At 52.8% G+C, this 12,301-nt stretch overlaps 1 protein-coding gene across 4 annotated transcripts in view; it reads left to right on the top strand.

The window, feature by feature from the left end:
• Positions 1-10,328: 10,328 nt before the first annotated feature.
• The window catches only part of DIP2C (disco interacting protein 2 homolog C), a 114,629-nt gene continuing 112,656 nt past the window's right edge, over positions 10,329-12,301 (top strand). For 3 of the 4 annotated variants that reach the window (XM_060192371.1, XM_060192372.1, XM_060192373.1), the window contains exon 1: positions 10,330-10,559. In XM_060192371.1, the coding sequence (XP_060048354.1) occupies positions 10,475-10,559 (85 nt within the window). In that variant the 5' untranslated portion in view covers positions 10,330-10,474. Of the gene's footprint in view, positions 10,560-12,301 lie in introns of all 4 variants that reach the window. The other variant, XM_060192374.1, reaches the window with a different exon arrangement.

The following is a 12,301-nucleotide window of genomic DNA, read 5'->3' as shown; positions in this document are numbered from 1 at the left end:
TTGCAGCCTCCTTGCGGTTATTGCCATTGTTGATGTTGTTTTGTTGTTGGATAGGACAGAGAAAAATGGAGAGAGGAGGGGAAGACAGAGAGAGGGGGAGAGAAAGACAGACACCTGCAGACCTGCTTCACCACCCGTGAAGCGACTCCCCTGCATGTGGGGAGCCGGGGGCTCGAACCGGGATCCTTACTCCAGTCCCTGCGCTTTGCGCCATGTGCGCTTAACCCACTGCGCCACCGCCCGACCCCCCAGATTCCTTCTTCTGTCATCTTCACGTGGTGGTCAAGGCCACCTCATGGGCTTTTTATTGAAGAGGCTGCTATTTTGTTTGGAGAAATGTCCATCTTGTCCTTCTGTGATCATTTCTGACCCTCTGTGGACACATTTTGTCTGTTTGCTCACTGAGCATCACAGTAGTCACTTGAAGTCTGCTGGTCCTACCTACCCCCCAGTCATCTCTGGTTCTGCCTGTCCCCTGCCTCCTCCTCTCTGGAGGAGGGCTCCTGTCTGCTGGGTGATGGTTGCCTTAGAGGTTGTCAGGCTGTGGGTGTCCCCTCCTCGGTTGGTGGGTGGTGTTCTGGCTGGGCCATCTAACATCTAAGCCTGACACGTCAGCTTCTCTTCTCTTTGAGCTCTGTTCCCAGGGACCTCTCTTGTCCAGTTCTGAGACTGGCAGGTGGGGTTTGGGCTTCCTTCTCTGATTCTTCTTGTGGGAACCTCAGGGGGGCCAGGGCTGCCCTGACTTTTCTGTCCTAGTCCAGGTGCAGAGTGGAGTTTCCCAGCCCACCCCACCCCCACCCTCATGCTGGTGCTGACTGAAGCCCTCAGAGGGGCCAGGTATGCCAGTGTCTTCTCCCTTGCCTCCACTGACCAGCAGCTTCTCTCCACAGGCCTTGTCTCCTGCACACGTGCTGTGTGTGAATATTTCATGTATTTTTAAAATATTTTTTAAAAGATTTTATTTATTTATTAATGAGAAAGATAGGAGGAGAGAGAGAAAGAACTAGACATCACTCTGGTACATGTGCTGCCAAGGGGATTGAACTCAGGACCTCCTGCTTCAGAGTCCGATACTTTTATCCACTGCGCCACCTCCTGGACCACTATTTCATATTTTTTAACTCCTGTCAGTACCAGCCACTCATGCATTCACGTCTGTGTTTTCTATTTGTCTTGTTGCTAGTATGATATATACCTCACACTGCTGCTTCAAAATGGACTTTCTGTGGCCCAGTGGTAGGCCCTAGTCAGGAAAGTGGACATGTTACTATCTGTGAAGACCTGAATTCACGCCTCCATTCCCAACCTGGAGGGAGCAACGCTATAGGTGTCTTTCCATCTGTCTGCCTCTTCCCCATCTCCCTCCTTTTCCGTTTCTTTCTCTCTCTATCAAAAAACTGGTGGAGTTATGCAGTAATAAGTCTGGTAGCAAAGAAAAATAATTGACTTTACATGCAGTCATTTAAAAAAAATTAGTTATTTAACCACCTTTTTAAAGGGAAAGCTGCATGCTCTGTACACAGTGGCTGTGCCCTCCTAATTGGAGTTCTTTCTTGCTTTCTTCTCTGCACGAGTCCATGAGGTTCTCTGTAGTGTGGGGAGCTGAGACTAGTTTCTTCTCTCCAGTGCTGCTGTCTTCAGCCAAAGTGGCCAGAAGAACAGGCCCAGAGCCTTGGGGGAAGGTTTTCAGGAAAGAGCATGAACGGCGTCATGACAAACGCCTACTGAAAGCAGAGGAAGTGGAATAATTTCTGTGTTAGAGTGTGGTTTTCTAAGGATAAGGTGGAGTGATATTTTTAAAATCTTCAGTCCCAGTATACTGGAAATAGTCTGACTTTTCTTTCTTTTTTTTAATTTTTATTTATTTATTTTCCCTTTTGTTGTCCTTGCTTTTATTGTTGTTGTAGTTATTATTATTGTTGTTATTGATGTTGTTGTTGTTGGATAGGACAGAGAGAAATGGAGAGAGGAGGGGAAGACAGAGGGGGGAGAGAAAGACAGACACCTGCAGGCCTGCTTCACTGCCTGTGAAGTGACTCCCCTGCAGGTGGGGAGCCAGGGATTGAACCAGGATCCTTATGCCGGTCCTTGCACTTTGTGCCATGTGCGCTTAACCTGCTATGCTACCGCCCGACTCCCAGTCTGACTTTTCTTGACTGGAACTGCGAAGACATTACAGAGATCATGCACGCCCCTAAACCATAGCACAGATGAATTTAAAGGGGATATTTTATTTGTTTGAGTTGTCTGAAAAAACTTTTATTCTCTTTTACTTTTGTGCATGAAACAGTGATCTGGGGAAGCAAAACTGAGATATATATGGAGAGAGAGAGAGAGAGGCAGAAGAGAAGCAGAGAGAAGTGATTAAGTGATTCCCAAAAACATGGACAGCAGATTTGTACGTGGAAGTGTCATGACCTGAGCTGTGGCCAGGAATAAACACTGATACCTCTCAGATCAAGGACACATTCAGCCTGAGAATCCCCAGTCACCTTGTGGGACAGTGGAGACCTGCCAATCAGCACAGCTGGGTGGGGGGGCATGCTGCCCCAGAGTCAGCTCCACAGTCAGGACCATGCAGCTCAGCTCTGACTCAGTGAGGGTATGGCTGACCAGTTGTCCTGTTTCCCCCTGGAGTAGGACATATGTGGGGCTGCCTGGGGTTATGTGTACCTGAGTCCCCTACTACTGCCAGGACCCATGCCAGGCCGAGGGGTTCCTACCCTAAGCTGCATGATTGCACTGTCCGTGAAGTCTATAAATGCTGGACTCACAGAAATTGGAGAAAAGTGGTTCCCAGGGCTAGAGTTAGGGAGACTGCAGAGCTAGGCCAGAAGCTCCAACCTGCAGCTGTGCATGTGCAGGAAGGTGAGCTCCCAGTGTGCGGCGAACACTGCCAACTGGGAAGGGGTCAGAGAGGGCAGTGCTGCTACCTCACCACACACATCTTGTACACGCTCACACTCACATACCAACTCACAGTCGCACACAAAACTCACACCGACATACTCATATACAAACTCACTATTGGGAGTCGGGTGGTAGCACATTGGGTTAAGCGCATATGATGCGAAGCGCAAGGACCGGCATAAGGATTCTGGTTCGAGCCCCTGGCTCTCTCCCACCTGCAGTGAAGTTGCTTCACAGGCGGTGAAGCAGGTCTGCAGGTGTCTCTCTTTCTCTCCCTCTCTCTGTCTTCCCATCCTCTCTCCATTTCTCTCTGTCCTAACAATGACATCAAAAGCAACAACAATAATAACTACAACAACAATAAAAAGGGCAACAAAAAGGGAAAATAAATAAATAAAATCCCTATCATGCAAATCCACACACCAACATGTGCACAAACTCACACCAACACACACACACACACACACACACACAAATTCACATACTGATGTAAACATCCACTCACACACAAACACTAGCACACACTTTACAAATTCTAACACACAATTCACAAACTCATAAACTCATACTAAGATACAAGTTTGCACTAACATAACACACACTTACACTAACATGTATACTCAAACACACTAGAACACTCATAATTATATACACAAACTCACTCTCAAACAATAATACACCCCACACAGATACACATCATGTACACTGTAACACACCAAAACAAACTCACAATCAAACTTAATATACTCACAAATACACAAACATATTACACACTCACACAGACTCTCACACAAACTCACACTAACATGCCCACACACACTAACTCAAGCTAACGCACACACACAGTGAGCAGGTGGGAAGATGAGGTGTTTATTAGCTTTGTTGTGGCCATCATTCCTCAAACACCTATCAAATGGTCAGCCTGTATACCTTTCCTCATACAGTGTCGTGTATGTGAAGCTCTATAAGGCTGGGAACACCCCTGCAACATTCCTTCACAAATGTCTCCGGATGTGGCTAGTGTGTATGTACTTACACTGTACACAGAAACAGTATAGTGGCCAATAGGGTGGCTTGGGGTCAGAGCACAGAATTTGCATGCTGAGGGTCCCAGGTTTGATCCCTGATATTGTGTGTGCTAGAGTAGTGCTTGGTCTCTCTCTCTTTCATTAAGTAGATCTTTAAAAGCACATATTTTGGAGCCAAAAGATGGCTTCCGGGGGGGGGGGGGGAGTGTACACTTTAACAAGCACAGACACCTGGACTCAAGTTCCTGGCACCACATAGGATCCCTGGCACAGGGGAAGCTTCATGAGTTTGGAATGGTGCTGTCTCTCCTCTCTCTCTAGCTGATATATATATATATATATATATATATATATTTTTTTTTTTTTCCTCCAGGGTTATTGCTGGGCTCGGTGCCTGCACCATGAATCCGCCGCTCCTGGATGCCATCTGTTTCCCCCCTTTTGTTGCCCTTGTTGTAGCTTCGTTGTGGTTATTATTATTGCCCTTGTTGACGCAATACGTTGTTGGATAGGACAGAGAGAAATGGAGAGAGGAGGGGCAGACAGAGAGAGAGGGGAGAGAAAGACAGACACCTGCAGACCTGCTTCACCGCCTGTGAAGCGACTCCCCTGCAGGTGGGGAGCCAGGGGCTCGAACCGAGATCCTTACGCCGGTCCCTGCGCTTTGCGCCACATGCGCTTAACCCACTGCGCCAACGCCCGACCCCCTTTTTTTCTTCTTCACCTGCACCACCATAAACCAGAGTTGAGTAGTGCTCTGGTAGATAGCATAATGGTTCTGCAAAGAGATGGTCATGCCTCAGGCTCCAAAGTCAGTCCACCCCCCTACTACCACCACAATAAGCAATGCTTTGGAAAAGAAAAAGAAGAGGAGGAGAAAAAACAAATACTTTCACTTTTATTTGTACTTTTTTTTTTTTTACCAGAGCACTGTTCAGCCCTGGCTTATGGTGGGGAGAGGACTGAACGTGGAACTTTGGACTGTGGCTGATATTGACATAGTTTACAGAGAGCAGTGCAGCCACACAGGTGCAGTTAGCGCTCCCTAAGTTAATATTAATGTCCATAAATGTGAGTATAACTACCTTTCTTTTTCTCTTTTCTCCCTTTTGTGTGTGCTGTCACTGGGATTTCACAATTCCAGGCCAAATTCCGCCCCCCCTTTCTCTCTCTCTCTTGTGCGCGCACGCCCCCAGGGTTACTGGTGCTGGGACTAAGTCTGCGTCATGAATCCACTGCTCCTGGTGGCCATTCTTCCTTTTCTCCCACTCCCTTTCTTTTTTTGTTAGACAGAACCGATAAAAATTGAGAGGGGAGACAGAGTTTGAAAGGGAGACAGAAAGAGACACCTGCAGACCTGCTTCACTGCTTATGAAGCTTCCGACTTGCAGGTGGTGGTGGTAGGGGGCCTTGAACTTAGGGCTTATCATGTGCACTCCATTGGATGTGCCACTGCCTGGCCCCTCCTCTAGACCAACTTTTCCAGATAGAAATAGAGACAGAAATGGACAGAGAGAGACGTCACAGAACCAAAGCTTCCTTCAGCACAGTGGCAGCTGAGCTCCGACCTGGGTTGTGTATAAGACAAAACAAGTTCTCTAGACAAGCGATATATATATATCAGCTCACTGCTCAGTGTGGCTTATGGTGGTGCCAGGAATTGAACCTGAGACTTTGGAGCCTCAGTTATGAGAGTCTCTTTGCATAACCATTATGCTGTCTATCCCTGCCCCCAAATCAGCTATCTCAGCACCCTTCTCTTCCTCCTCCTTCTCCTCCTGCTTCTCTTTGTCCTCCCCCTACCCCTCCTCCTTTTATTCTCCTTCAGAGTTGAGCACTACTCAACTCTGACTTATGGTGGCACTGTGGATTGAACCTGGGACCCCTGGGAAATTAGACATGAAAGCTTTTATTTTTATTTTATTATTTATTTGTTTATTTTTCCCTCCAGGGTTATTGCTGGGCTCGGTGCCTGCACCATGAATCCACCCCTCCTGGAGGCCATTTCTCCCCCCTTTTTGTTGCCCTTGTTGCAGCCTCGCCGTGGTTATTATTATTGCCATTGTTGATGTTGTTCGTTGCTGGATAGGACAGAGAGAAATGGAGAGAGGAGGGGAAGACAGAGAGGGGGAGAGAAAGATAGACACCTGCAGACCTGCTTCACCGCTTGTGAAGCGACTCCCCTGCAGGTGGGGAACCGGGGGCTCGAACCGGGAGCCTTATGTTTTGGTCCTTGTGCTTTGTGCCACATGCGCTTAACCCACTGCGCCACTGCCCGACCCCCTTTTTATTTTTATTTTTTCCATAAACTGCTGTGCTATTTCTCCAGCTCTGGTAATGGAGACTGATAACTCATTTCACTGTCATTCTATTTTTTTTTTTTTCTTTTTGTTTCCCAGAGCTTTGCTCAGCTTTGGCTCATGGGGGTGCTTCGGATTGAACCTGGGACCCTTTGGTGCTTTAGCCATGCAGGTATTTTGCATAACCACTTTGCTGTCTCCCCAGCTCTGCTGTCATTCTACTCTTGAGGGTACACAGTCTCCAATTTTCTTCTCATAATTAATTCCCTTGAGGAGGAATGTAGGAACAGACCAGAAGGTGATCCTGGCTTATAAAATGCAAAGTGAAATGAGACAGAGTGTTATTAAAAAAAAAGGCATTGTATGATTGTGATATTTTCTTCGAAAATAAGAATAGCAGCCTGGGAAGTGTCACAGTGAATATAAGCGCTGAACTCTCAAATCATGAGGTCTCTAGTTCGAGCCCCAGCATTGCATGTACTAGAGTGATGCTCTGGTTTTGTTTTTCACCTATTATAAATAAACAGTTTAAAAATGTTTTGGTTTTGAGAGTCGGGCTGTAGTGCAGCGGGTTAAGCGCAGGTGGCGCAAAGCACAAGGACCGGCATAAGGATCCCGGTTCGAACCCCGGCTCCCCACCTGCAGGGGAGTCACTTCACAGGCGGTGAAGCAGGTCTGCAGGAGTCTATCTTTCTCTCCTCCTCTCTGTCTTCCCCTCCTCTCTCCATTTCTCTCTGTCCTATCCAACAATGACGACAACAACAATAATAACTACAACAATAAAACAACAAGGGCAACAAAAGGGAATAAATAAATAAAATAAAATATTAAAAAAATGTTTTGGTTTTTTAATTTGTATTTATAAAATGGAAATATTGACAAGACTATCGGATAAGAGGGGTACATTTCCACACATTTTTTTTTTAATTAGAGAGATACAGGGGGCTGGGTGGTAGCTCACCTGGTTGAGTGCACATGTCAAAATGTGCAAGGATCTTGGTTCAAGCCTCCAGTCCCCACCTTCAGGGGGAAAGCTTTGCAAGTGGTGAAGCAGTGTTGCAGGTGTCTCTCTGTCTCTCTCCCTTTTTATTACCCCTTTCCCTCTCGATTTCTGACTGTCTCTATCCAATAAATAAATATAATATAAAAAATTAAATTAAAACAGTAAGAGTGATACAGTGAGAAAGAGAAAGACCACAGCACTGCACAGCTCTGACTGATGGTGGTGCTCGGGACTCAACCTGGGACCTCAGAGTCTCAGGCAGGAAAGTACTTTGCAGACCCATTATGCTGTCTCTCCAGTGCATAAATAAGTGTTTTTAAAATTTTTTATTATTTATTTTCCCTTTTGTTGCCCTTGTTTTATTGTTGTTGTAGTTATTGTTGTTGTTGATGTCGTCATTGTTAGACAGGACAGAGAGAAATGGAGAGAGGAGGGGAAGACAGAGAGGGGGAGAGAAAAACAGACACCTGCAGACCTATTTCATCGCCTGTGAAGCGACTCCCCTATAGGTGGGGAGCCAGGGCTCAAACTGGGATCCTTATGCCTGTCCTTGCGCTTTGTGCCACGTGTGCTTAACCCACTGTGCTACCCTCCGACCCCCAAATAAGTGGCTTTTAAAGAAGATGAGAAAATAACTTAATGAGTTACTTTTCCTAGGTCATAGTCGCACTTCTATTTCTATGGGCCAGGCATGTCCATACCTTGAGTCCTGGTTGAGACCTGGTAAAAGTGGAGAAATGAACCCCAGATGCAGTGATCGTTAGAGTTGCACAAGACTGAGGTGAGTTCTTGGTTTTTTCTCCAGCAGAGGGACTGGCCCCTCTGCACATGGCTGTTTGCTCCTCTCTCCCCTCACCTGCCATGTGAAATGTGACCAGGTTTTGCTTCTGGTATGAGAGAGGTTGGGAGATGGATGGATTATAAGTAGAGCACAGTCACACAGTCAAGGTGTGAAGCTTTAAGTAGGAAAACTTGTCTGTTAGAGTGGTGGGAAAAGATGTCCTGCTGTACCAGTGGGTACTGGTAGAGGGCTGAGTTCATCCAGGTGAACTCCTTTTTTTTTTTTTTTTTGCCTCCAGGGTTATTGCTGGGGCTCAGTGACTTCATTACAAATCCACTGCTCCTGGAGGCTGTTTTTTCCCCCTTTTGTTGCTCTTGTTTATTGTTGTCATCATTATTGCTGTTGTTATTGCTGTTGTTGTTGTTGGATAGGCTGGAGAGAGGAGAGGAAGACAGAGGGGAGGGGAAGACAGAGAGGGGGAGAGAAAGACAAGACACCTGCAGACCTGCTTCATAGCCCGGGAAGCGAATCCCCTGCGGGTGGGGAGCAGGAGTCTCCAACAGAAATCCTCATGCGGGTCCTTGAGCTTTGGGCCACGTGCGCTTAACCTGCTGTGCTACTTCCTAGCCCCCAGGTGAACTTCTTTACTCCAGAATGAATGTAGAATGAGGAGGAGCTGGGGGTGGTGTGCACTCTTACCCGCACTCCAAGGGCACAGATGCTGGCACTGCACACACAGCACAGGAGGGAGCGTCCTGCTAATGCAGCCCCCGGGCGAGGAGGAGGCCTAGAGTGGTGGCCAGGAGTCCTGCAGGTGGACAGGTCAGCTGGAGCTTCGCATGAGTCCCTCCAGAGGCATCACCAATACAGCAGGTATCTAAAAGTTCCTCACCACACCACCGCCAAGGCGGAAATGGAAGTGGCTGCTGACTGTGGAGCTCACCTGCGGGAGATTTCTCAGTCCCCCAGTGACAGCCCAGCAAGCCAGCCCACGCCTGCTGGCTCAGCCAGAGCATCCGCTGGAATGCTGCTTCCGCTGCTGAGCAGGACTATGGGGGCCTCCCCCCCCCCTCCCCAGACTGTCTCTGGATTTGCTCAGAACCTTGCGTTTCCTGCTTGTTTGAACCTTTTCCAGGGCTTTGAGCAGCCTCCACCGTGTGGCCCCCCGGGTGCAGAGCTGTCTCTAGCTGCGTTTCAGCTGGAAACAGAGCGTTTTCACAAACGGTGGGGTCTCCCCAGGAAGGCCTGTAGGGAGAGGCCCTTCGGGTGACCCTGGGTGGGCCACGTGACTGTCCACCTGCGCTGAGTCACAGCTCAGGCCAGGACAAGGTGGGGGCTGGGAGGTGAACCAGGATGTGGATAGGGTCGTGTGTGTGTGTGTGTGTGTGTGTGTGTGTGTGTTAGAGAGAACAAACTTGACCGAGTGTATGTACTTATGAGCATTTGAAGGCCTGTGTGCACATGTATGTGTTAGTGCACGGGTTCAGTGTTCGAGTATGTTGTGTATACGTCTACGTGTGAATGAGTGTGTGGAGACAAGTATGTGCACATATGCACCTGTGTGAGCGCATGTGTGTATTGTGTATGGGTGTGAATGTGTGTGCAAACGTGCGGGTGTGCATGGGTGACACGTGTGTATACATGTGCATGAGTCTGCGTGTGTACATGCACACGTGTGTGTGTCTGAGTTGCTGTGTGACACTCTAATTGGATGTCGGCGTACATGTGTCTGAGTGTGTGTGTGCGGGGGGGGGGGTTGAGGGTTCCCTAAGGCCGCAGACAGCACAGGAAGACGCCCCAACTTTCCTGGCTGGAGGCCCAGTGGGGCCGGGGGCGGCGATGGGCAGGTGGCACGGGTCCCCGGGGCGGGCGGGGAGCCGCGCGGAGGGGGAGGAGGAAGCTGCTGGAGAGGGCCGACGAGTTGGCTCGAGTTCGGGGCTCGAGTGGGCGTGTGTGGGTTGGGGGGTGTTCAGCCGTCCCGTAGGGTGGCGCCCGCGGCGGCCGCGACCCGCAAACAGGCTGGGGAGGCGCGGGCGGGAGGACGCGGGGTGTTGCCCCCGCGCGGCCGTTGGGGACCGAGCCCGGAGCGGGCGCCCGGCGGCGGGGCTTCCTCTGGGGGCGCCGGGCCGCGAGGCCCCGGGGTGCCGCGCCCGCCGCGTCCGCCGTGTCCCTCCCCGGCCCGGCCCGGCCCCGCCCCGTCCCGCCCCGCCCCCCGCAGCCCCCTCCCCGCGCTCGGCCCCCACCCGCCGGCCCCTCTCCCGGCCCGCCCTCGCGCCACGCGCCCGCGCCCGCGTCCCCGGCGCCCGGTCCCGGCCCGTCCCCGGCGGCGGGCGGAGCAGCAGCGGCGGGGGCGCGCTCGGGCGGGGGCGCGCGGCGGGCGGCGCGGAGGAGGAGGAGCGGCCGGTGCGGGTCCGGCGAGAGCCGCCGAGCCGCGGCCGGAACAAAGGCCGAGATGGCGGACCGCGGCCTGGAGGGCCTGGCGCTGCCCCTGGAAGTGCGGGCGCGCCTGGCCGAGCTGGAGCTCGAGCTGTCGGAAGGTGAGGCGGGCGGGCGGGCGGGGGCGGCGGCGGGCGCCGTGTCCTTGGTGGGCCGCCGCGGGGCCGGGGCGCGGGCCTGCTTACCGGGCGAGCTCGCTGGCGCGTTCTCGGGGCCCAGGCCCGGCCCGGAGCGCGTCCTGCGCGGTCGCGGGGACCATTGTTTGCGGAGCCGAGCGCGGGCGGCGTGGGGCCGGGGCGCGGGGCCGGGGCGCGGGGCGCGGGGCGCGGGGCCGGAGCGCGGGGCCGGAGCGCGGGGCCGGAGCGCGGGGCCGGAGCGCGGGGCGCGGCTCTGGGGCGCGGGGCCGCGGTGACAGAGGCGCGGCAGTGATTTGGGGCCTGTTGGCCGGCGGGTGCCGGCGGCCGGGTCACGTGCTCAGCTGTCATAAGTTTCAGGCGGCGTCTGGGAGCCCCCCCGGCCCCCCGGTGCCGAGGGTCCGCGCCCTGCCCCCGCTCACCTTGGGGAGCCGGGCTCCCAGCCCGGAGCACGTCGGGCGGCCGGCTCGGCGGCGGGTGCGCGTGTGTAACGGTCCGCGGGGCCCGCAGCCAGGTGGGCAGCCATCGTGCCTGCTCCCGGCAGGGAGGAGCCGCGCCGGTGTGTTCGGGGCCCTGCGTCTCCATGTGGCCTCTGCAGGGCAGCGGCTCCTGGAAGGAGCAGGCCCCGAGCTCCCCGTGCTGCAGCAGGCCGGTCCGGGTGCTACAGGGCCCCGGGGACCCCGGGCGGGAGCTGCTGCAGTGTCCCCGGGAACAGGCATGTACCGGCCTTGGCCGCAGGGCCCTCCTGCCTTCCCCGGCTCTGCACTTCTGCCCCAGACCCTGGCTGGGGGGTGGGGGTGGGGGCTCCCCCCCACGATGACACCCCCACCGCCAGGACCAGCCCAGCACGGGGCCTCGGAACAGACCAGGCTGCACACCTGTACCTGGAATCGCCATGCTTGGAGCCAGTGCCCGGCTTCTCTTTGAGGGCAGTGCTCACGCAACCTGGCATGGGGCCCACTCACCTGCTCGGGGACACTCAGTGGCCATTGGCAATGGAGGCAGGTGGCTGCCAGGTCCTACCGTCCAGAGGCTGGCAAGACCCTCCCATCCTCTCCAGGTCACCCGTGTCCACACAGATTTTAGAAAGGGGCCCTAGGGGTGTCTTGGAGCTTCCTCAGAGAGGGGTGTGGGCTCGCCAGCCTGAAGCTCATCCTTGTTTTTCTTACATCCTGACTGGAGCCTTGGCGCCTCCCTCCCAACAGCACCTCCCTGCCTTCCTGAGTGGATGGGGCCCCTCCTGTATGGTCTCTGGGAATTTCATGTCTCGTAATCACAGAGGGTAGCTTTCCTGGCTGCCACGGGATGAATGAACTTGTTTTCCACTTGCTTAATGGAAACTAGAGACCGGAGGGCTCAGGAGTCTGTCTCCGGGTTGTGGACTTACACATTCCCTTTCAAAATGAAACACTAAGACAACCTTTGATGCTGAATTATTTAAGTGCATGGCTTTACATTTTATCTTTGGCCAGGATGGGGGGGGGGGAGAGAATTCTTTAAATGACTCTGCAGCATTTTATTAGTGTGTCGGGTGGTGCTATGGAATCACATGTGGTGTTTTCCACTGCCCAGTTTCTGCAGACAGGATGGAATGAGATTCCGTTCTGAACACAAGAGACAGGTTGGAAAAGAGTGGCGTGTGTGCTCTCTGCTGAAGCAGGCAGCCGCCCCTCCCTGGGTGTGTGTCTGGGGTCCATCCTGGCCTGGCA

This window comes from Erinaceus europaeus, chromosome 6 (assembly GCF_950295315.1).
Source record: "Erinaceus europaeus chromosome 6, mEriEur2.1, whole genome shotgun sequence".
Lineage (NCBI taxonomy): Eukaryota > Metazoa > Chordata > Mammalia > Eulipotyphla > Erinaceidae > Erinaceus > Erinaceus europaeus.
The sequence above is the reverse complement of the archived record's forward strand: the minus strand, read 5'-3'. Positions and strand labels throughout refer to the sequence as shown.